The sequence below is a fragment of the Centropristis striata genome, chromosome 8, assembly GCF_030273125.1.
Source record: "Centropristis striata isolate RG_2023a ecotype Rhode Island chromosome 8, C.striata_1.0, whole genome shotgun sequence".
Taxonomy (NCBI): Eukaryota; Metazoa; Chordata; class Actinopteri; order Perciformes; family Serranidae; genus Centropristis; species Centropristis striata.
Genome location: NC_081524.1, coordinates 10,576,707 through 10,600,064, shown reverse-complemented (window position 1 = coordinate 10,600,064; position 23,358 = coordinate 10,576,707). Strand labels below are relative to the sequence as shown.

Here is a 23,358-nt window from a genome sequence, read left to right as displayed (position 1 = left end):
ATACAAATATGCAATATCTATGTAGTTCCATATTTTCTTTGGCTTTTTAAATTGCCAACATCATCTGCCTATTTAATAATAGTGTTTTACTGGTGTCATTATACCTATCGTCATCATCATCATCATTCTTCATGTTCTAATAAACTAAATTTAATTTCCTCTGCTGTTCCACAATGCTGCCCCCTCCTCCACTTCCTCTACTTAAATCCCTCATTGAAGTAAAACTCTTTTACTGACAATAAAAACACAGAAGTGTAAACTCCAGACATTTCAGCCTCACCCGAGTGTTTAATTTCTTAAACATTTCACTGAAATACAATATTTAGCATTTCATTAATGTAGAATATCACTGCTATGACAGTAAAATAATTATATTCTCAGAAATTCTATTTACTTTTACTCTCTATTTACATTAAAGCATCCAGCAGGATATAAAGTAGTGACCATATAGCGATGTCTATAAATATATTAACATTTAAATTTTGATCTTTTCTTTTATGTCTCTTCTTGAGGACTTGCTTGGTCTCTGAGTTCAGCCGGGCCCAAACTGTCAGCAGGAGATTTGTCACTAAAAGGCAGGAAAAAATACACAGAAAAGCATCTGTATTTCCAAGTCATCCTACGAAAGATCAAATTTTCACCTGTTTTTATAAGTCTTACCCGTCTCCATCTTTCTCCGTCTGTAAGGGAAGTTAGAAAATAATATAAGCTCAAGGATTTTTATTTTTTTACATTTTTTATTTTTATTTATTTTATTTTTTACTGCATGGCAAGAAAAAGGGCAAGACAATAACAAACAGGACAAGGACTGAAATAAAACAGTTAACAAAAAAAATGAAATAAATAAATAAATAAGGTGGGGATGAATAGAGGACAAGCCGAGGAAATAGCAGCCTAATAATAATAATAATAATAATAATAATTAATAATAACAATGAAATAGTAAAAAAGAGTGAGAGAAATACATTTTTAAATTAATTTTAATCAAACTAATAAAAAAGATTGATAATACATAATAAAATAATTAAAAAACTGCTAATAACTATAATAATATAATGATGATAATGATAATAATAATAATAATAAAGTAGTAAAATAAATTGAGGGACATTTTTAATTAATTTTAATCAAAAATAATAAAAAGGTACATATTGAAATAAGAAAAACTACTAACAATAACTATAATAATAATAATAATAATAATAATAATAATAATAATAATTAATAAAGTAGTAATAGAGAGTGAGAGAAAGACATTTTGCATTAATTTTAATCAAAATAAGAAAAACAACGACTAATAATAACTATAATAATAATAATAGTAATAATAATTATAATAATAATGATATAGCTCAAGGATTTCAATAAATATTTATTGTGTTAAATTCATTTGATGTATTTGTACCTTTGGCCTCTGTGATGCGCTGCCCCCAGTCTTCCTCGGCACGCCAAGAGTCTCGAAAGAGTGACTCCGCACTCTTATGGCTCTCTGGTGACAGAGATTCAAGAGGATAAATGGTAAAATAGTAAAGTTAAGTTTGGGAGAATATGTCTAAAACTTACCTTAAAGTTTTCAATGAATCCCCCGCTCCCCTCAGACGCCCCCCGAGCACCCTCAGCAGACGGCAGAGCTGACAGGGATGGATCCCCCATCATGCACTGGGAACGGGTGGAGAGTTCAGCCTGCAGGCTCTCCAGGAGCATCGAACGAGTGCGCAGCTTCGTAAGAGAGGAGAGACAGGTGAGCAGACATGGCAGAGAGAGCTTGGATATACACAAATATAAATAGTTTCCATCCTCCACCTCCAGTCTGCTGAACCGCTGAGCCTTATAGCAGGAGATCTCTGCATTGATGAGTTTGGTCAGGAGGAAGTCTCTCAGCAGGGACCGCTGAAAGACAGGACAGAGGAAGACTTGTGAAGCATATCTGTAATAATTTTGTACCCTCGTGATTGAGGTTAGAAAGGTTTGGACTCAGGCAGGACAGGTGGTCATACAAAAGTTAACTGGATGGATGAACAAAGCAAGGTTTGTTAAAAAGGGCCCTGGGGGGCAAAATAAGGATAAAAAACTCAGACTGGGCCAGAAGACAAAGACAGGACTGTGTCCCATAAAATTGTACAGCTTTCTCAAAAATTATTAGACCACCCTTGTTTTCTGCCATTTTTCATTCATTTCAATGCCTCATACAACTAAAGGTACATTTGTTTGGACAAATATAATGACAACAACAATAATAGCTCATAAGAGATTCATTTAAGAGCTGATATTTAGCCATTTTCCATGGTTCTCTTGATAATGGTTTTGGTTATTATCAAGAAAACCATGGAAAATGTCTAGATATCAGCTCTAATATTGCTAATAATATTAATTATTATGAGATATTTTTGTTGTCATCAATATATTTGTCCAAACAAATATACCTTTAGTTGTACCAGACATTAAAATGAACAGAAATTGAAGAAAAACAATGGTTTAATAATTTTTTCCATTATATTATATATTATATATGTTATATATTGTACATATTCATTATAACATTTTTCATATTTTCATTTTAGTTCTCATCTTAATTTGTTTATTGTATGCACTTAACACAGAGGCAACATTCCTTGTGAGTGAGAACCTACTTGGCAACAAACCTGTTTCTGAATGCACAAAGGAAATGAGGGGGCTGCTCAAAGCTGGAGGAAGTTAAAAAGGTTGTGGCTGGTTGTGAAAGAGCTCCAAAAATTATGGAAAGCAAAAAATAAGTAATCAGTCTGGGGAAAACATTTTGATCTCCATTTGAGAAGTGTGCTACTTGTAGATGACAACAAAGAAACAGAGACTGAACATTAAAAGTTTGGCTCTTGCTTTGACACACACAGTATTTCTTAGAGTATTTAATGGAGTGAAAACAGCTTTTTGTGTCGTTTCTTACATCTGTGAAGATGGGAGGATCCGGGAGGACCGGACCAAAGGGAGGAACATCCTCTCTGGCTGTGACAGACACCTGTGAAGAGGAGAGACAAATATTAGACATGGACTGATGAACTATACAAGCTGTAATTATCGAGCAACGATAGCTGATGACGGATCAGGATTGTCAAATGATTGACTGATTGATTGATATTATGGATAGTGAAGACAAACAATCCCAGGGATGACACGTGTAAACACTTTCCAACATGGTCCACGGTGTCATTGAAATCACACCTAATATGCACAGAAACCCTAAAACAAACAACAAACAAAATCATTCTACAAATTAAAAACAAAAAAAAAAACTTTGAAACCCTGTCCTAGTATGTTCCTTTTCCTCTCAATATATATCAATCAATCAAACTTTATTTGTATAGCACTTTTCATACAAAAGAAATGTAACACAAAGTGATTCACATCAAAAAGGAAAATCAATAATGATCACACAATACACAAACTGAGGAAGAGCCATCTCAATGTCGAGCATTGAGGAAACACTGGAGGCAGGTTAGAAATTAATTAGATAAAATAAATAAAAAATAAAGTAAAGTAAGATAAAATAAAACAAAAGTAAATATTAATAATAATAATAATAATAATAATGGCAATAAAAAGTAATAAAGCTAAAAGAATAAATAATTAAAAAGTAAAGCATGATAATATATATATACTAATAAATGATAGTAAATAAATAAATAAAAGTGTTGTAACACTAAGATGCATTAGCAGAAAAATATTTAAATATGGTTCAAGTAAAAGCCAAATTAAAAAGATAAGTCTTAAGTTTGCTATGTCTGTATAGCATTCACAAAACCATTAAAAAGCACCAAAAATTGGATTTCTATCAATAACAAAAATCTGTGTGCAGAAATGACAAGGTCATCTAGAATTGCAGAATCTGTCCACCAGAGAGCAGTGACGAGTTTATTTTTCAACCAGAAAATGTCAGAAGAGGAACATATTTTGATCCAAATTTGAATACCCCTATCCAAGAGGTTTTTGAGGATGAATGTTTATGTATAAAAAATATCAGCAGGCATATTGGATTTTCTTTATCCTGAGATAACAGGTACCAGCCTCAAAAATCCAGCATTTATTGGGCTCTAGTCTTGCATGACCAGACCTGCCATTTCTGCCAATAGATCCCCCCCAAACCCCAAACAAGATGCCAGTTACCCCACTTATGATAGGGACGACAGATTCACCTGGTACGTAGCTTCACCTGTCTCCTCTGGACCCTGAATCCTCCGCACCACCAGGAAACAGTGCAGGAAGTGAGACTTAATAACATCAGAGAGAAACGGGGTCTGGCCCTCCTGGTAGACCAGCGCTACGATGTCATTACCAATGTGTCTTTTTCTCTGTAACTGTGTAGACAGAAAAAGTGAGTCAGTGTGTCATCTAGAAACTTGTTTCCCAACAAAAAAATCTCTGAGAAACTGTCTGAATCACCCAGCTGATACAGTAACTGACCTGCTGCGGGTCGCCCTCTGTGAAAGGCAGCTTGGTTGCGACATGGAACATGATTTCTCTTCCGTGAAAGGAAGTGAAGACGGCTTCGCTTCCTGTCTGACCATGACACACGTCCAGGCCTCCTCTGAACCTGAGAAAATGCAGCGAGAAGAATAAATCATGTGATTTTACACATTCATGTGTCATTCGTCCGGCGAAAACAACATCAACATGATGCACTTTACCCTGTGAAGCCCTGCAGCTGAATCGTCTCTCCCAGAATAGAAAGCAGCTCTTTGAACTCTTCACTTTCCTCATTGTTACTGAGTATGTCCTCCTCAGTGAACTGCAGAGAGATGGATGTGGTTATGATTTGGTGCCATATTTCACTCATTTGTGCTAATACAGGACATTTTATGCTCAATTTCTTACCTGCCCGTCCTTTTGGTACAAAACACCAAACTTGAAATTAGGGGACACTCTGTGTTCATCAAAGGTAGTTATGAGCTCTGGAGCCTGAGGGACGAGCGATAGGGAGATAAGCTTTGGAAATATTTGTCTACAGTAAATGGTCATTTATTTTTAGTTATGAAAGTCTTTTTAGAGCGTTACCTTGAGGTAGCTGACCGCTTCAAACTTTGAGACAGTCACTCTGTCACAGAGCATCTAGAGAGAATACGAGTCATTTTTTATTATACAGCATTAAGTACTGTACTCAAGTACAATTCTGTTATTTTATGCTACTTTATACTTCCATTTCGATGTGTTTCTGAGGGGAATATTGTACTTTTTACTGAACATACAGTCATGGAAAGAATTATTAGACCAACCTTGTTTTCTTCAATATTCTGTTCATTTTAATGCCTGGTACAACTAAAGGTACATTTGTTTGAACAAATATAATGATAACAACAAAAATAGCTCATAAGAGTTTAATTTAAGAGCTGACATCTAGACATTTTCCATGGTTTTCTAGATAATAACCAAAATCATTATCAAGAAAACCATGGAAAATGGCTAGATATCAGCTCTTAAATTAAACTCTTATGAGCTGTTTTTGTTATCATTATATTTGTCCAATGAAATGTAATTTTATTTGTACCAGGCATTAAAAAAAACAAGAAAATGAAGAAAACAAGGGTGGTCTAATATTTTTTTCCATGACTGTATGATAAGTTTACAGCTTTGGAATATGTTCACTTACTGAAATAGTGTATTTAAGTAAAACTTTTCAGGTGCTTCTACTTTACTTGAGTATTTCCATTTTATGCTATTTTATACATCTACTCCTACTTATACACTATACTACATTGCAGAGGTTAATATTATATACATTATATACATACATTATATGTTGCATTACTAAACTACCACTCTACCCTGTAGTACACAATGTGTTTAAAAGTGTCTCCACGTGGACAAACAACAACATTAAAACGATCATGCATGTATTAATTAGTGTTAAAATCAGAATAATATAATATTCTGTATAATAAGTACTTTTACTTCTGATACTTTAAGTAGATTTTGCTGATAATACTTTTACTCATGTAACATTAGAAAAATGAAGGATTTTTACATGAAGTATTTTAAGACTGTGGTATTTCTACTTTTACTGAAATGAAACCACTTTCAGTTTATAAAACATGATGAATTATTATCAATTTAACAGCCCCATTGTAATAAAGTACATAAATTTAGCTCCACCTCGACCAGCTACAATTGAAATACTTCATACATGTTAATACATAAAAAAATATATATATAATAAAAACCTTTGCTAATTCAACAGCAGATGGGATGTTTGGGAAAAGAGAGACAGAGAAAACTCCATGCAGAGAGCACTCCTTCATTCTGTGACACAAGAAACAAAAACATTCATGAAGCATAACTGCGACTACATAGAAAGACAATTTTAAAAAAAATGTCTGGAGTGAAATGCATGCATCTTTCTGTACAATGTAGGTCAAACTCCCAGCTGAAGTTCTGGGAAGTTTTTCCCACAGTATGATTAGCTGCAAGCAACAACTCTCCACAAAAATGTCCCCGCCCTCTAGAAACCACTCTCTTCAGCCTAGGTGGCTGTATTTGGCCTGGAGGTTAAGTGTGTATGTGTATGTTTTCATGTCAGATAGATAAACGGGAGAGTGACGATCGAAGTGGACTGTCACCAAATGACAGCTGATGAACTGCCAACTGTCAAAAAGCCCTTAGACCCTTGTGTGGCAGTGGCCAGCAAAAAGGTGCATTACTTCTAAACAGTTTCACTACCCTGGCCAAACTCATGAGCTGTTCCTTGTTACTTTAGCCACGCCCCTTCAACTCATGAACTGTAGAAGACACTTGTAGGAGGCATCACCAGTAGTTCCCCTCGGCCTCTCTTCCCATATAGGTACTTTTGTAGCGGCTAACCAACAGAGTCTGAATGTGACAACAGACCGACGCGGCAAGCAGTGTTGCCAACTTAGCAACTTTATATTTAGTGACTATTCAGACCCCTCTGGCGACTCTTTTTCAAAAAAGTGACAAGCGACAAATCTAGCGACTTTTTCTGGTGTTATTCGAGACTCGTTCCTACTCTTCTTAACGAGTAGCGCCATCCCAAAGCACTCACAAGCGGCCCAGTCCTCCCGCAGCAGACTCTCCCTGCTGCAGTCAGGAGAGCAGGAGCTGTTAACCCCTCAGCGTCCAATTTGCACCAGTCTGCAAATGAATCAGACATGCGCGAAAACTACGCTCAGTAACGGTTCAGAAAGTACCTACCTGAGGCAGGTACTTTCTGAACCGCTACCTGAGCTGCTAACCGGTGAAGTTGGGCAGATCTTGGGCGGATCCTCTCTCCCAAGTCACACCCATAGTGGCTCACTAGAGGGAAAAGTGCCAAATTGAAACACGCCTACTGATCTTGGCAGTTCCTTTTCCGTAGTGCGAGGTAGCCCAGTCAGTCCACAAAGCTTTGGGGGGGTCACAGTTTTTGCCCTAAGAGACTGAAATTTAGCCTGTAGGTCAAGTGTTTGTGAGGTTGTGCATGTGTGAATGCATGAACACGTGGATGCATGCACTTATGTGGTTGCAGCTCTTGTGAATTGTAATTGTGCTTGATTATGCAAAAATAGTTAATAGACCAAGATCTCAACCTTAGTATCACCCGCAGCTTGCTCTCCTCTTCCTCCAAACACACAGACAGAACCAGAGGCCCCAAGCTTGGGTCCACCGCTGTGAATGAGTGATGGTACTAAAGGGAACAAAAGATTATAAAATATAAGTCCAGGAAAGATAAGACATTCCTTGGGACTTTAGATAAAGTCGGCTTACTCTTGAGCGAAAGAACTCGTGGTAATTTCTGGCCTCCCCGTCTCTCTCCATGATGTCGTAGCTCTCTGGATCGAGGCCATAATGGGAGGAGGTGGGACTCACATCTACGAGCCTCTCCAGAGGGGGGTCTACCCAGTACCCCCCCAGCTTGGGAGGGAGGATGAGCGGCAGGTCTCCACCTATCATAAAAAGCTGAGACTAAAATAGACACAAAGGAGCAGCGGATGATGATGAGGGCCTGTCGTTACTGCTGTTTGGGGAAACAAATGTTGCGGCGTTCATAGAAAGGTCAGTATCAACACACACACACAGGATCAAACCCGCATATAGAGTCGACTCTGTGTGTTCTTTATACTCAGATTGAAGACTCACCTTCAGAGGAGGAGGGAATTCACACCGCTGTTCATCGATCCTGCTGCCCTGATGGACAAGGGGAGTATTGATAAGACGATAAGAAACTTCTCCTGCTCAGACACCACTGAACACTACACAGGATCAATGATGCTGTAACTCACCTGCAGCTTTTCAATGATTTCAAACAGCTCTGTGTCCTGATATGAACAACAGGCAGCAGACAGAGATGCAGACAGAAAGGGAAGAAGAAACACGGGGAGGAAGAGGAACATGACAAATTGTTCAGTTGCGAATGTAAACTTCTCAAAAATGCTTTATATGGAGATACTTTAAGTATAGTCAATTAAAATAGAAAGGGTAGTTGCACGCTGGACATGATAATGATATCACCCTCTGGTTGCTGCTGGCAGAGAGGAAAGGCTTTCTGTCACTGGCAGGAGAGTCCAGGATGTCCAGTATGCTGTCCTCTGCAGAATCAGGTCTGCAGCAACAGGTTAATTTACACAATTCATCCCTTCTAATTCTCATGTAATGACAATACATCTTGAAAGTTAGCTCGAAACAGCTGCAATAAGATGGAAAATAAAACCCTTACCTCGTCTCATCCTCACATGTGAATCTGTCCACACTGTAAACAAGGAAGTGAGAACTACTCGAAGAAGAAAACGGATCATCTTACACAGACAGGATTGCTTAAATCTAAAAATAATGTCATTTATCATTCAGTTTATGTCGCTATAATGACTTGAAAATGTCAGCCATAATTTGAGACAAACAGAGTCTTTACTCACCCTCCATATGCCCCAAAAGTGAAACTTCTCTTTCTGGAGAAAGACATGTCATTCCTCTTTTCTCTCTCCATGGCTTTGGTGTCACTGTGAATGTTTGTACATGCCAGTTTGCTACCGAGTCAATCAGGGCTGGCTAAGGTTGAATTAATTCACTCTATCATTCTGTCACTCCTCCTCCTCGCTGCCCCCTGCCTCTCACTCATTTAAGCTTCCCTTTCCTCCCTCTGTCCTGCTGTCAGCCAGACATTCAGCATTAACCCGCTCATGCCTCACAGGTGTTGCAGCTGCCACGAACTATGAAGCGGACACGGTCTGGCTGCTTCACGCCGTCGTTTCCTCCTGCTGGAATAAAACACTCGTAGCAGTTTCTCAGACTGACTGAACTTAAAGATGGACTTGTAAATAAATAAATAAATGGGTGAGACATTTTCCCCCAGACCTGTTACCCTTTGAGTCAGTAAGGATCATCAATTATTGACAGCACACACAGTGAGGGTGAGGAGAAAGACAGCAGGGGAGGGCAAAGTGAGACGAAGGATAGAGAGAGAAAGAGAGAGAGGGAAGTCAAAAAGAGAGAGATTGAAAGAAAGAGAGAAGCAGATAAAGGAAGTGTGGACATTTAAATGGTGTTCAACATGATGCAAATTACATTCCTATTAACTCTTTATCAGATAATGTTTGTATGGTTGTTAAAGAGAGGATGCAGAGTACGTATTAACCAAATTGATAAAAGTTACATTTTGGACTTGTGAATAACAAAGTAAAAATGCTTCACTTTTAACACTACTTAGAAACTTTAAAGAAAGATCAAATTTATTTTGCATATCTTTTGATCAGATGTGGAAGAAGTTTTTGTTTGTTTTTTAACCTTTTTTGTTAACAGTTTTGTTCATTGAAATTTTCAGGGAATATATATTAATGAGTTGTTCAGTTTTGATGCCTTCTTTTTCTAAGTTCTTTCTAAGTTTCTACACATTAGACACATTAAAAAACTGCTTAAAATTATAAATGAATATATAAATAATAAAATTAATACATAAATTATATGATTAAATAAAAGAGAGATAGCAGTAGTGATATTAAATATCAGATTTAAAAAATAATTTTTTTTTTTAAATGAGCACAAATCGTTTAAATAAAGAAAATTGTATTTAAAGTAAAAAGAAAAAGAATACAGCAAATAACAGTAAAGGAAAAAGACAATATACCAAAACCATATTTTCCCCCAAAAGTTGTAAACCCTGAGTTAATGTTTCTTAAAAAAACAAACAACAAAAGACAAAAAAATGGTCTGTTCACCCATCATAGACAATGAAGGGATAGATATTTATTTTTCCTAGACATTTTTCCTAATAGACATGTCAAACAGGCCCAATACTTGTCTGTATTGTTAATTTAATTTTCAATAAAAATACCACCAAAAAAATACTTTTATTTCAGTAAAATCTCATGATACTTCCCACCACTGTACATTAGGTCATTACATATCATAATGAAATGCTGTTTTTTTCTTTTCAGCCAATAACAGACCATCCCCTTCGAGATAAAGGGCTTTCTATTAGTTAACTGTTTGTGTCGATCTCCAAAGTGCTCCTTATCAATTGGCTACTTATTTACAGAAAACGGATTCAAATTCAAAATGCCCTTGAAGTCCATATTTTTCAGTAGTTTAACGGTAGATGGCACCAGTCTGTAATAAACCAGCTGATTGGACACTTGAAACGCCACTCAAACTGTAATCTACTCTCATTGGTCAGAATCCCAAACAACGACTTTGTAGCCCCGCCCATTTCCCTTGCAGCTCTCATACCCCGCGGAAGTTGGTTTGTGGAGTGAGGACGGGATGTTGTTAATTTGTCTGAAATAGTGTAACACAAGTGGATATTTTTCTCCAGTTTTTCAGCACGGCTTTGACCTTCTGTTGCAGAAGCAGAGAAACGGTACGAAGCTGGTTGGGAAGGAATTCAATTTCGCTCACGTTAATGCAAGAAAAAAAAGGCAATCCGAAGTGAGCTAGCTAGCTAGTTAGCATTGATAATTCGCAATCAACGTTTAACTGTCATTACAACTTTCCTTTAGTCTCTTGCATCGTGACGATCTGTTAATATGATAATATATACTATAGCTGTACGTGTATCTATTGTCTTCGCGAACTCATAAGATAGTTTTACCTTTGTAAACACCTGCATTGTTCAGCTAGCACTGGTGGTCGTTGTATTTTTGATGGCTTTAAAAGTATGTAATTACTTATGATCGATAACGTTGAGTGTTTTGTGATGATACGCTAACAGATGTATAATTTAATTATAGCAATTTTGCAACATGTCTGATTGAAAGAGCGCAGCAGCAGCAGTGAAGTGTACAACGATACTGTGTCGCTGCTGTCTGAAGCGAGGCATTAAAATACTACACATTATATCCCTCCCTTGTAGGAGTTGTTGACATTAGCGCTGCAACAAATATGCTGCTTTTCTTGGTCATGCATTTAAGTAAATGTAATATATCGTCACCATGTTAAAATAATCGCCTGACTCATTTTTTCAAGTTTTGCAGGAAATATAAAAAACTTCACCAAAAGTGTAACATATGACATTTATTGATCATTTCTCTCAAAAAGGATGAAGCAAAGGATGACTATTGGCATAGTAATAACACTGTGTGTAAATTAGATTACTTAAGAGAAATATATGACTTAGGCAATTTTTTGAACATGCCTTTGTGACTTCAGCAAGATATGTTAACACTTTATTCTGAAGGTGTCTATATAAGAGTCACACAAGCCTGTCAGAAACATGACAAGTATCATGAGCATTAATGTTCATGACACATCCCATGTCATGTTTATGACACGCTCATGTCACTCTTATATAGACACCTTCAAAATAAAATATCTTGCTTAAGTCACAAAGGCATGTTCAAAAAATTCACATTTTATTTTGACTTAGGCATAATAAATCCGCTTAAGTCACACACTTGACATAGGCCATTATCTTAAGGGGTAAAATCACATGATCTGATCAACTGACGATGTAGGCGATTTTACCATAGGTGGACGGCGTCATGAGGAGATGATTTAGGCAAAAAAAAACAATTTTGACAAAAAATGACTTGGGCGATTATTTTAACAGTGTGACGAAATGTAATATATTTAGGTTTGGAAATATTGGTTCTACAAAACAAGACATTTAATGAGGTCACTTTAGGCTCTATATTTTAACAGTAGCAGGCTTTTCTCGCAGTGTCTAATGTTTAGGAGATCAAACAATTAATTGTCAAAATAATCAAGATTATTCTATAAAAAACCTTGTCGTTAGTTGCAGCCTTGGTTGACATTGCCTGCCATTCCTTATATTGTGGCAAAAGGGCTGCAAATGATAATTGTATTCATTATTGTTATCTGCACATCATTTTCTCGATAAATCGTTTGGTCTATACAATGTCAGAAAATGGAGAAAATGCAAACATTCCAGTCTTTCAACGACAAAGACTCTTTAATGTGTTGTTTCTCAGTTCAAAACCCAGAGATATTCCATTTTAATATAATGTAAAGCAGATAAAATCAGGTGATCTCCATTTTAAGAGACTGAAAACTGCATTTTCTGCTTTTTTTCCATGAATAATTACTTTAAGGATTTATTTATAGGCAAAATACATGGGGATTGTTTTGCTTTCAATCAATAATTGATTATTTAACTCATTGTTGAAACTCTACAGTGCTCTAACTTCTGTCTTGTTATTGTTATTGATCATGTTCATGTGTCTTATTACCTGTGCTATACCCAGTTTGTTGAAGCAAAATGTTGGAGTGTGGCATGTTGGAGCAGGACAAACGGGCTCTTCGGAGACGCTCTGCTATTCTCTGCAAACAGCTGGTGGTGGATGAGCTCCTCATTCAGTCATTACAGGCAGATGAAATCCTAACGGAGAGCATGGCAGAGAGCATCATGGTATGTGAACACTGATAAATCATTTCATTTAGGACCCAAGCAATAAACCTTCTGATTCTCAACATATGTGCAAATATAACATATGTCAGCTACTTACACCTGCCTAACTTGCTATAAATAGGTGGCTGCCAGCCACTTTATTAAAGGTTATGGTCAAGATTAAGCCCAACCTTGCAGTCAGAACCACAAATGTGTCACATGATAAACCTGTGAGGTCAACAAATGATAACAGGGATCATTAAATGTAATTGTATTGTTTTTATTTAGTAAAATATAAGATATTTTTACTTTTTTATACCTTCAAACATGTTATTTTTTTTTCAAATTAAACTAAAACAATCTTTGGCCAGAATGATTTCCATTCATGTCGACACTATGGACTTAACCTAAGATGAGAGGCCACAAGACAAGACATTGTTGAATTTTAAAAAGTCATTAGCCAAATAGGTTGTGATCCACTAAGTTATGCCCTTCAGAGAACCTTTAAAGTCAGATGTGAATTGGGATGAGTTTGATGTTTGGTCTGGCACAGGTTTACTTACAGAAGACAAAAAAATTAAAGATTGGCATTGAGAAAGCCCTCTGATTTGGAAACAATTACATGTTACATGTTGTTTTTCTTTCTTGTCTGATCTCCTTGATTCCAGGCCGAGCAAACATCTCATAAACGAAGCTGGCGGTTACTACTACTCCTGCCAAAGCGGGGGCCCAGAGCCTTCAGCAGCTTCTGCTCCGCTCTGCGAGAAACTGAGCAGCAGCACCTGTGTGAGCTACTCGCACAATCACCAGAAAAAGACAGCAGAGAGACACCTGTAGAGGTGAGTGTGCTCTCAGACATCACACACCGAAGGGACACAGAGCTGCAGTATGCACAGCAGATTCTTACCAGACTTAGTGCAGTTTTAGACTGTTTTCTGCTCACAGACTATTCAGCCTGAGGAAGAGCCAGAGGGAAATGCAGGGCGAGTAGTCAGGCAGACAACTGAAAAGAAGAGAGAGGTGAGCAGGATGAGCAGGATTACTGCAGTCATTGTCACTGTTGACATTCTTACAAGACCTAGACAGAACATAAGATAATGTCTGGGGGAATAATGTGTTTTTTTTAATAATTGTCAGCTCAGTTGTACATGCTCGCAATTCAAAGAAAGTTACACATCTCTGACAACAGTATGCTCAAGATAAATGGTCTTCTGCAGACATCTTCAGTAGACAGAGAAGAAGAGAGAAAGGTGAGCAGCTCCTCATCAGGCCCAGTCCAAGCCTCAGATAGCTGCCGGCCCTCAGAGTCACCAATCAGAGGATTGATCCCAGTCAGGGAGGAAGATAGGAGGATGAAGAAAAGAGGAAGAGATAAGCAGACCGATGTGAGAATCACAAACAACATCCATCTTTTGTTAGACAACCAGATGGCCCGCTGAGGTAGTTAGACAGCAGGCAGGAGGTTCCCCTAATAGTTAAGTTCAGAGTGCAGTTGTCATTTTCCAACAACAAACAACAGCTGCTGCCACAGCGAAGAACAAGTTCTGTCATTATCTGTCTTTTGTTTGTATTAAGCACCTATTGTTTTGTCATTAATAATTTCTGTATCATTTTGAATTTCAGAGGTTTGTGGAGTCCTCTTATCGACTTCCAACTCAGGAAGGAATTGCTGCCAAGAGAGCAAGGACACACGGTGAGTGTTGCTGCTGTGTGGCCTGCATTCAGGTTAAAATAGGTTTCTGTCTCCAATGTTGTTGTCAATATTTTTCTGTTTCCTTGGAGACAAGGAGTGGTGTCTGGAAAAAAAAATTGTCAATGTTAAATAGAAAAGTAACTGAATAAAATGCAACACAAAAACATTTTTTAGCCATCAGCAGCTTAAGAGAATTCAGTCTCAGTGAACTGTTTCTTATATAATAATCCTATCACTAAGAGACGTGTAGGAGTGTCGTTCCTCTAGTTTTGAGTTACTGTCTGTACCTACAGGCGCCACGCCCCAACAGTGACTCATTCACAGCATTGTAGTACAAAGTGTGTTGTCACATAACTGCTGCCGGCCAGCGGGGGCACACAATGATGTGAAAGCTTGGCATCAGCAATTCATCTTGTATCAGGCAGAGTTTAATGTTGTGATCATATGTGTCTGTGTCTGTGTGTGCAACAGAGTCCATGGAGTTCAGTCTGGATGCTGATAGTCCCATCAACACTCCCGTGCTCCCATGCACTCCCGACTTTTACCTCTCTCATTGCCAGCAGGTAAAATGCTTTTCTTCACAAGGTCAGGTCAGGTTTGCAGTAACTTACTAGGCTATGCTTATTTATTTATTTGTCTTTTATTTATGCAGAAAGATCCCATTAAGATACAGCAAAATGGGACAGACCTCATAAAAAACATTGCAAAACATTACAACAGACACAGAACAAACCAGAATCAGTGGCCTAAAAATGATGGCACTTGTCAAAAGCAATAACATTGTTCTGAACCCTTACAGAATGTATTATTCTTAATTAGGTTGTTTTGGACTAATTGATCAATTCCTGCCATCTGCAAATCTTAACATGTTTTTCTTCCTTTCCACACTCCAGTCCTACAGAATGACTTCATCCCCTCGTGGTCTTGCTTTAGTGATTAGTAACGTGACCTTTGATCCTTGTGCTGCGACTGACCTTGACCCTAGGAAGGGGGGCGAAGTGGATGACGAGGTCCTCAGGAAGGTCTTCACAGAGCTGGATTACTCGGTGACAGTCAACAGAGACCTCACTGCTCAGGTAACACACACACACACACACACACACACACTCAAAATTTATTTGAAACACAAATCATTAACCTTATTTAGTTGCCAAAGCAAGAAGAGTAAATTATAAAAGGGAGAGGAACAAACTTGGCAGGTTTGTTTAGCTCATTTCCCGTTTTCAGTGGCAGTGTTATCATAAAGTAAACACACTTAAAATTTTAGTAATTTAGCTTATTCTGCGAAACTTGGCATGAGTAACCATGTTGGCTCACAGTGTCTTCCTCAAAGACACTTTAGAAGAACACTTACAAAGGGTGTTGGCAGTGGGAGTGAGGAGACCTTGACTTTAAATAGATTTCCAACTCAAAACCAGAATGATCAATGTAACCACATGATTGCCTCACCAACCTGTCCAGTATTTAAAAAGCAACACCCGCAATTTACCAGATTTTGTGTCCTCTGTGCAGGGCATGAGGACGTGCATTGAGAACTTTTGCCGTCGGTCAGACCACCGGACAACAGACAGCTGTGTGGTGTGTCTGCTCTCTCACGGAGTGGAGGGAGCTATATACGGTACAGACGGACAGCTCCTGCAGGTGTGTTTGTGTGTTATTTTTTATTAGTTTCTGCATATGATTTTATTCAAGCGTAAAGATGCAGTCCACTTTCAGATGTGTAACTTTGCCAATTGTTTAATTTCAGCTGGATTGGGTGTTTGAGTCCTTTGACAATGCACACTGTCCGCTGCTGCAGAACAAGCCGAAGATGTTTTTCATCCAGGCCTGCAGAGGAGGTAAGACTCTTGATCGGATCCTGTTCATCCCTCTATTATCATTGATTTACATACACAGGAGCGGTTGGGTTAAAGGGCATCATATCTTTGGGCATGCACAGTAAAAACTGGTCTGTCCTTGTGGAAGGCTCAATAGGTGGAGCACGATCTTAGACCTTGGTTCTGTCAGTCTAAGTGCACCCAAAGAGTACCTAAGCAGAAATCATTCCTCTATTTCAAGCGCAGTCTGCTGCAACCCGCCAATATCGCAGCTCCAGATTCATTGCATGTGTGTTGTACCTCAATGATGTGACGCCATTTGACCCCTTGACATCTCCTCTTTTTTATTCTCCTTGGTGGAAACAAAATTCCAAACTGAAGCAGTTGTTGATTACTTGCAGCTGGTTAAGTAGAGCGAGGAGGTCGCAGTCTATGAAATTATATGAGGAATGAATTAAATAGGTTTTTAAAAAGTGTCTTTGAGCAAACAGTTATAGTCATGTGCATCAAAATATTAGGGAGATAAGCTGCAGACCCACGGATACATGCAGGCATTCACGCGCACACACAAACACATAAAAAACTGAATGAATTAATTATCCCCTCCAGCCTTATGCTGGGAAGAGATAAGTAATGTAACAGTCACAAGTTTTTTGTAGTGACGTCATGAATAAAAGTGGCCAAAACAAGTTTCCGTTTTTGGTTTTTGGGCTTACTTGAGCTCTCCCATAGAGTGAGGAGTTTATATGTCCAGGAGGATCTCAGAGCACAGGCTTCACATGTGAAGAAATCAGTTTAGAGGTTGGGGTCTCTGGAGCAGACACATAGATCATGATACACATATATTAAAATGTATCAATGACTTACAACATGTGTTAAGACCCCTGCCACATAATTAGACCTTTTACTGTAAGGGAAAATACAGATGTGTCACTCCACATGTCCAGATGTTGTTCTCTGTCACCTTCCTGCTCCTGTGTGACAGTTACACAGGACCAGAAGCTGTGGATTGTGCCATGCTAAGTCATATTTAAGTGTTTTGTTGGAGCCTCGGATAAAAGGTAATATAACAGAAGCGCAATAATACTCCATAAACAATGTGATTAATCTGTGACATAACCAGGCTCCCAGCAAATTAGTCTGTCTCTGTGATGGAGGTTATGGTCTGACTATACGGCTGATGATGCCCCTGACAAAACCTCAGACCCCTCAGGAGCAATCGTAATTACTGTCGAACACTCCCTTGCTCCACCACAGAGCCAACCACCGGTGTGCTGCCATTAGATCTGTTTGGCCAATTTCTCTCCTAATAGCCTCAGCAAAAACCAATAATAATAATAACTGTTTCAGGGTTACATTGATTATGAATGTGTGTTCCAGGAATTTAAAAGTTCTTGAACTAATTTGGATAAATGGCAACTAAGTTATGAAATGCTATAATAGTATGGCTTTTGTTAAATGTTCTTGTCATGCAAATAGGTCATGTCTAGGGCTGGGCGATATGGATCAATATCCCGATATATTTAGGCTGAATATCGATATGTGATATATATCCTGATATTTTTATCGCAAAGTGAGAGCAAATGTTCAGTCAAAGTCAAATGTGACATGTCACAAGTAGTTTTACTGAAACCGTTTATTTAAGTGAACATAAATACTGTATAACAGGAGTACCTTTTTTAAAAAAAATCAAAGCTCCATAAAGTGCACATTTAAAAAAAAACCTATCTTAAATAAAAATAGCCTATGAAATTAAATAGGCCATTTTTTCTGGAATAAATAATTTATATGAGAAAAGAATAACAAATATTACAAACGAAAAAAAAATATATATATATCCACATATGCGATATGGTCTAATTCCATATCACATTAAAAAATATATTGATAGATTTTTTTTCTTAGAGTAAGATTTCCTTCCTTCCATAGTTATAACTCAAACAAAACTGTTGGTGCCATAGAAATAGAATGAGAGTAGAAGGGACATTGAACTCTTTGCTGTGGTCAGTACACGGACCACAGACCACTGTGGTCAGTGACTAGTTTTGAGTAGTTCAAAAGAAAATGGCGCGCTGTGCACTGACCATGGAAAAATAAAATAAACAGTCAGTTACTTGTAATGACAAATGAAAATAACGGCTACTCCGACCATCCTGCAAGGTGGATTTGATTGAGAATGCCTGTTATACGGATGGTCCCTTTTGTTTGATAATTTGTTTTTCAGCTTGTGGTTTATCACAGAGTTGCAGAAAATGCGTGAGCGACCATAAGCTTGACATTTAACACCAAACAGCTTTGTGTTTAATTTGCTCAGAAGCAATTCTGTATGTTTTGGCAAGAGCTGTAATAAAGACCACTGAGGTTGAGTCAGATAAGTCAAAGTCTGAGCAGTCTAAATGAGGGTTCAGCATGACTGAAGACAGAAAGGCTTTAATTTAGCTCTGCCAAGTCAAAACACCCACAAAACTGATGGAAGTATGTGGCAATAGAAAAAACATTTTTTTACTTTGTTTGCTGAAAATGTTTATTAAAAACAGTTAGTTAGATGTTGGCTGAATTGAACCTTTCTTGTCTTCCAGAGGAGATGGACTGTGGAGTGGAGCAGATAGATGGACCAGCAAGGACCTGCTCACCAAGCTGTGAACAGAGGGACGCTGGCAGAGAAGGACAGGGGGATGCGACCTCCAGGCAGCGAGGGGACCTGGGGAGGCCCAGGATTAAACTGCCCCAGCGGTCTGACATGATCTGTGGCTTTGCATCTCTCAAAGGTCAGAGAATTTGTAAGTCCTTCCCTTTTGCTATTCTGGGGTGGATTCATCTATGAAATGTGCTATTAAACTGAAGTGTAAAAGATAATTGAAAAACAGTGATGTGTGGGGAAAATGAATGAGGAAGTGGAGATGTGCAGCAACCCATGCAATGAAGAAATATAGGTAGCAACATTTCAACCAGAAAAACCAACAAAACTCATTTTGTGGGCTGTATGTTTTTATTCTCTGCTAGTTTTGTCCTGCACTTGTATGCATTCAATTATGGTTTAATGTGGACTTTTTTCTGCCAGTGATGCATGCAGCCTGTACATGAACTAACTGCAAAAAAATACAGTATGGGAGGATGTAGGTGGCTTTTCAGGGGAACTCCACCAATTTTACACATCAAAGTCTGTTGACAGGTTTGGAAAGTACACAACATAAGTGAAAAATGTTGTAAAGCCTTCTGTGGCTGCAAAGGGACCCAGAGGGAGGTCTGATCAGGACGTAGCCTGCTTCTTTTCCCACTACTAGCAGAACACAAACTGTGTAATGTAGATAGCAGGGAGTTGCTGCTCTACCACTGCCTCCATCAATTATTTTGGTGCTGTTTTGTGATTTGGGTGGCTTTGATGGCTTTGAAGAGAGCATAACGACTTCAGTTACCCATTGGAAAGTGTTGTGCATATAGCTACACTTGAACAGATTTTGTTTTTGTTTTTGGTGACTATTATACGTTTACTGTTGCCCTGTCCACACTAGTACTTTGCTTAGCTTCCATGCTGTACTCCTGCCTGGTTAGAGGCATGCCAACTGCCATCAACTTCAAAAAAATCTAAATTATCCCCTTAAGAACTAAAGTGCCCGGAGAAAAACATATTGGTTGAAAAAGTTTCTTTTTTTCAGCTCTCCTTCAGCTTAGACTGCTTTTCCCATGACAGCTATCGCAGTTTCGGATGTAAATGTGTTTTTTATGACTTTAGACGATCGTTTCTGTTTCTAGTCATCAAGCTACCAGACACCTCGTTGGTTCTGTGTCCCTGTATCTCATCTGGTTGTATTAAGGCTGTATTGTTTGATCTCTTGCTCCTCAAGGCACAGCCGCCATGCGGAACACCAAGAGAGGATCCTGGTTTATCCAAGAACTCAACACAGCACTGCGCCTCCACTCCAGAGACACACACCTTGCAGACATCATGGTGCAGGTGAACATAAATGAGACCTTTACTGCATGCACAGTGTAAAATAAGCCTTCGTGTTTGGTAAATGTGTTTAAGACATCACTGTAAACCTTCTGTCTCTTTTTACTCCCGTCTGTTTCCAGGTCAACGGGCGCATTAAGGAGCGAGAGGGTTACGCTCCTGGCACCGCCCACCATCGCTGCAAAGAGATGTCGGAGTTCACCAGCTCATTGTGCAAAGATCTCTACCTTTTCCCCAAGTACCAGCCCCAGTATTGACATGCAGATATGCACATACACAGATTAACACACACACACACACAGAGCATTCCTTAAAGCCTCTCCGCAAGGACACGCAGCAGTTCATTCCACTCCAGTTACTACCACACACTCACACATTGCTCTGTTACAACTTCACCAAACAGAGGATTTATTCATTCATATCGTCTGTGTAAATACTGCCTCCTCAGACACACACGCGTGCATACACTCGCACAAATCTTGGAAAGGAAAAAAAGGAGCGGGTTTATGTTAATCTACATGTACTCGGAAATGGGCAACGTATTAGCATACAACTTACTTGTGTATTTGTGTGTCTGTGTCAATGCCAGTTAGAGGGTTTAGTTGATAATCCTTTTTTAGTCGAAGACAGAATTTTTTTCTTCCTGCACAGCTACTTTGAGGTTTCACTCTCTCTCTTTTTAAAATGTATTTTGTACACAGATCTATTTTTGTGGCTTTATTTTGTATGAAATTGTTTTTATAAGGATTTTTAAGCTCAATTTCTTTATCTGTATATAATGTTTGTTAAAATATGTGACCATTTCTTGTTTTTCATGTAGTGACAGGCAGGGGGCAGCACAGCAGAGACGAATGCATTTCATCATCTCTTTTTCATCAATATTATTCATGGTCCCAGTTCATAATGATCTTTGCTGTCATGACAGCTTTCATTTTAGACGTAGTCAGCTACAGTGCTGATTAAATGTTTTTTTCTCTATGTTTGCCTTATGTAGAAGAAAAAACCTACAGCGCAGCTTTAAAGGAAGATTATATCAAAGTTTTTTTTTATCTTTCATTTGTGGGTTTTCAATCTGGAAAATATTTTACCTTAAATTTCATAAAGGGCACCCACTTTAAATTGACCTAGTAACATCTCTGTTACTGTAAATCTGTTCCCGTCAGGGTGGTGGGCTTCCAGGGGAATGTGGTGCTACTTGTGGGGTCATACACCTACAGTGTGAACTCTGACCTTTACGCTAACTCTGACTCCTTAATGGTGTTTCTCCCAATGTGGGTGCTGCATAGTTAGTTAGTCTGCCTACTGTTTGGTGGTGTTTTTCTGTATCTCTTGCAGTATGGATGTATTTCTTTGTCTTCCATAAACAATATGCAGTTTTGTACAGCAGCCTGTGCCATATGAGGATGATCTATCCAATGAATTTATGACCGTTGAGCTTTCACAGTATATTGTATCTCTTTGGCACCCCCCCCCCCCCCCACCAAGATATCGATTTCTCAAGGGTGTGTGAGCATTGATGTTTCCCAGAAAAGCCCCGATCAGTGTGTTTTGTTACAACAGTGTTGTAGTGAAGAAAACATATTATATGGTAGAAACAGTATTGATTGTTAAACATCTGAAAACAAAGATGCTTTAAAGCTGTGTGTGAAGGGCTCAGGGTGGAGGTTACCCAGGTCTGGAATAGGAATGGGGCCATTAATCAGATTTTATCACAGATTACAATATGCAACACTTGCAATAAGTTGATCTCGGTGAATTTCCATCATTGGGATAATCGTGAATATTGTCACAAGTTACTTGAAAAAGCTGTCTAACTCATTTACTTACATTTTGAGTGACACAAACGTTATAACTCATCTTATCCCTTCTGTTCTCACCAAAGCTGAATTTCTGCTGCAGTTTCAGCGTTGCTGCTGTCTCCAGCCAACTGACTGCAGTTTACTACAGTTTTTCCTCAAACAGTAGTTTTGGTCACAGCTAGACTTTGACCATTATGGGACTTTTGAGACCAATTCTGATTTTAGAGGGCACTTACCAATATGGTGGCCCATCTAATAATTTTTTTAACTGGAATGAAAATAAACCTTTTCTCACTGATATGACTATGAAAAGGTACTCAGAAGGAATCTTTCTTAAAATAATACATTTCTGAAAGAATATTTAACATTATTGTACATACAGTGTATAACTTCACAATCACAAACGCATCACAATCTTTGAAGAAGTAGTCCCACACTTTACTGCCTGTTCAGCCTTCTATAGGTAACATTTAATTTTAATTCCACTTTTAAGCATATGATGATCATTATCGGAATAATATTGTGAATCAGAGACAGGACACACAGGAGTGTATTTTCACTCCGGTCCCATCACAATACCACAAATAAACCATCACATCTCAATTCCAAGACAGTAACAATAACATTCCTGACTCCTGTCCTACCCTGTTTTCTTGTTGAGACCAAAAATGCCCTCAGGAAAGATCACAAAAATATAAAAAACACATTGGCCAGAGGTTCCGATACTTTTACTAATGAGGACCAGCTGTTTATTGTTTATTGTTATTATTAAAAAGATCCCCATTAGCTGTCACCAAAAGTGGGACGAGCTAGTCTTCCTGGGGTCCACAAGACAAAACAAAAATCACTTAACAATTAAACATTGTAGATATTATTATATAGCTGTTAGATCCCTGTTGCAAACGCTTTAAGAGGGCTGGAGTCTATATGTTTAAAACCCATTGTTATTATCATTCCCGTCCTGCCCGCTCCCTTTGAGTTGTTCTCCTGTCCAGCCCAAAAATTTACTGTATCTACTGTAAATTGCAGCTATTTGGCTAGGATACATTTTCATATCGCCCCACGCCTGCTCTGGAAGGTGCTCAAACTTCTCCTTTTGATTCTATAATTATTTAAACAGTGGTATAAAAGGGTTCGTCTCCTGCAGGATGAGACATTTGCTAAGTTGATGTGTGCTGCCAGGCTCTGCTGAGGTGCTGTGTTGGGGGGGGGGGAGTCGGGAGAGATTTTATTTCTGTCAACACCAATGACTGCCAAATGTTCTATACAATAAACGGGACATGGTTTTTAAACCA

General features: G+C 38.4%; 2 protein-coding genes across 6 annotated transcripts; one reads left to right on the top strand and one right to left on the bottom strand.

The window, feature by feature from the left end:
- Window positions 1-257: 257 nt before the first annotated feature.
- rap1gapl (RAP1 GTPase activating protein-like) lies at window positions 258-8,947 on the bottom strand. The gene is made up of 19 exons (XM_059338605.1): window positions 8,877-8,947; window positions 8,681-8,734; window positions 8,476-8,566; window positions 8,247-8,282; window positions 8,104-8,151; window positions 7,732-7,929; window positions 7,554-7,651; window positions 6,192-6,270; window positions 5,029-5,082; window positions 4,849-4,932; window positions 4,662-4,762; window positions 4,438-4,567; window positions 4,170-4,331; window positions 2,924-2,995; window positions 1,804-1,890; window positions 1,564-1,719; window positions 1,406-1,489; window positions 661-680; window positions 258-568 (listed from the first exon to the last, which is right to left on the bottom strand). The coding sequence occupies exons 1-19, from the start codon at window positions 8,945-8,947 to the stop codon at window positions 496-498; spliced, it is 1,698 nt and encodes a 565-aa protein (XP_059194588.1). The 3' UTR covers window positions 258-495.
- Window positions 8,948-10,671: 1,724 nt separating this feature from the next.
- casp2 (caspase 2, apoptosis-related cysteine peptidase) lies at window positions 10,672-21,703 on the top strand. Of its 5 annotated transcripts, none has more exons than XM_059338598.1 (13): window positions 10,672-10,816; window positions 12,660-12,823; window positions 13,471-13,641; window positions 13,748-13,822; window positions 14,020-14,187; window positions 14,426-14,495; window positions 14,967-15,058; window positions 15,389-15,571; window positions 16,008-16,136; window positions 16,243-16,333; window positions 18,892-19,080; window positions 20,158-20,267; window positions 20,387-21,703. In XM_059338598.1, the coding sequence occupies exons 2-13, from the start codon at window positions 12,674-12,676 to the stop codon at window positions 20,519-20,521; spliced, it is 1,563 nt and encodes a 520-aa protein (XP_059194581.1). In that variant the 5' UTR covers window positions 10,672-10,816; window positions 12,660-12,673; the 3' UTR covers window positions 20,522-21,703. The 5 variants fall into 5 exon arrangements, with proteins under 5 accessions (XP_059194581.1, XP_059194579.1, XP_059194583.1 ...); XM_059338596.1 differs by having other exon boundaries at window positions 18,892-19,092; XM_059338600.1 differs by lacking the exon at window positions 14,020-14,187.
- Window positions 21,704-23,358: the final 1,655 nt, after the last annotated feature.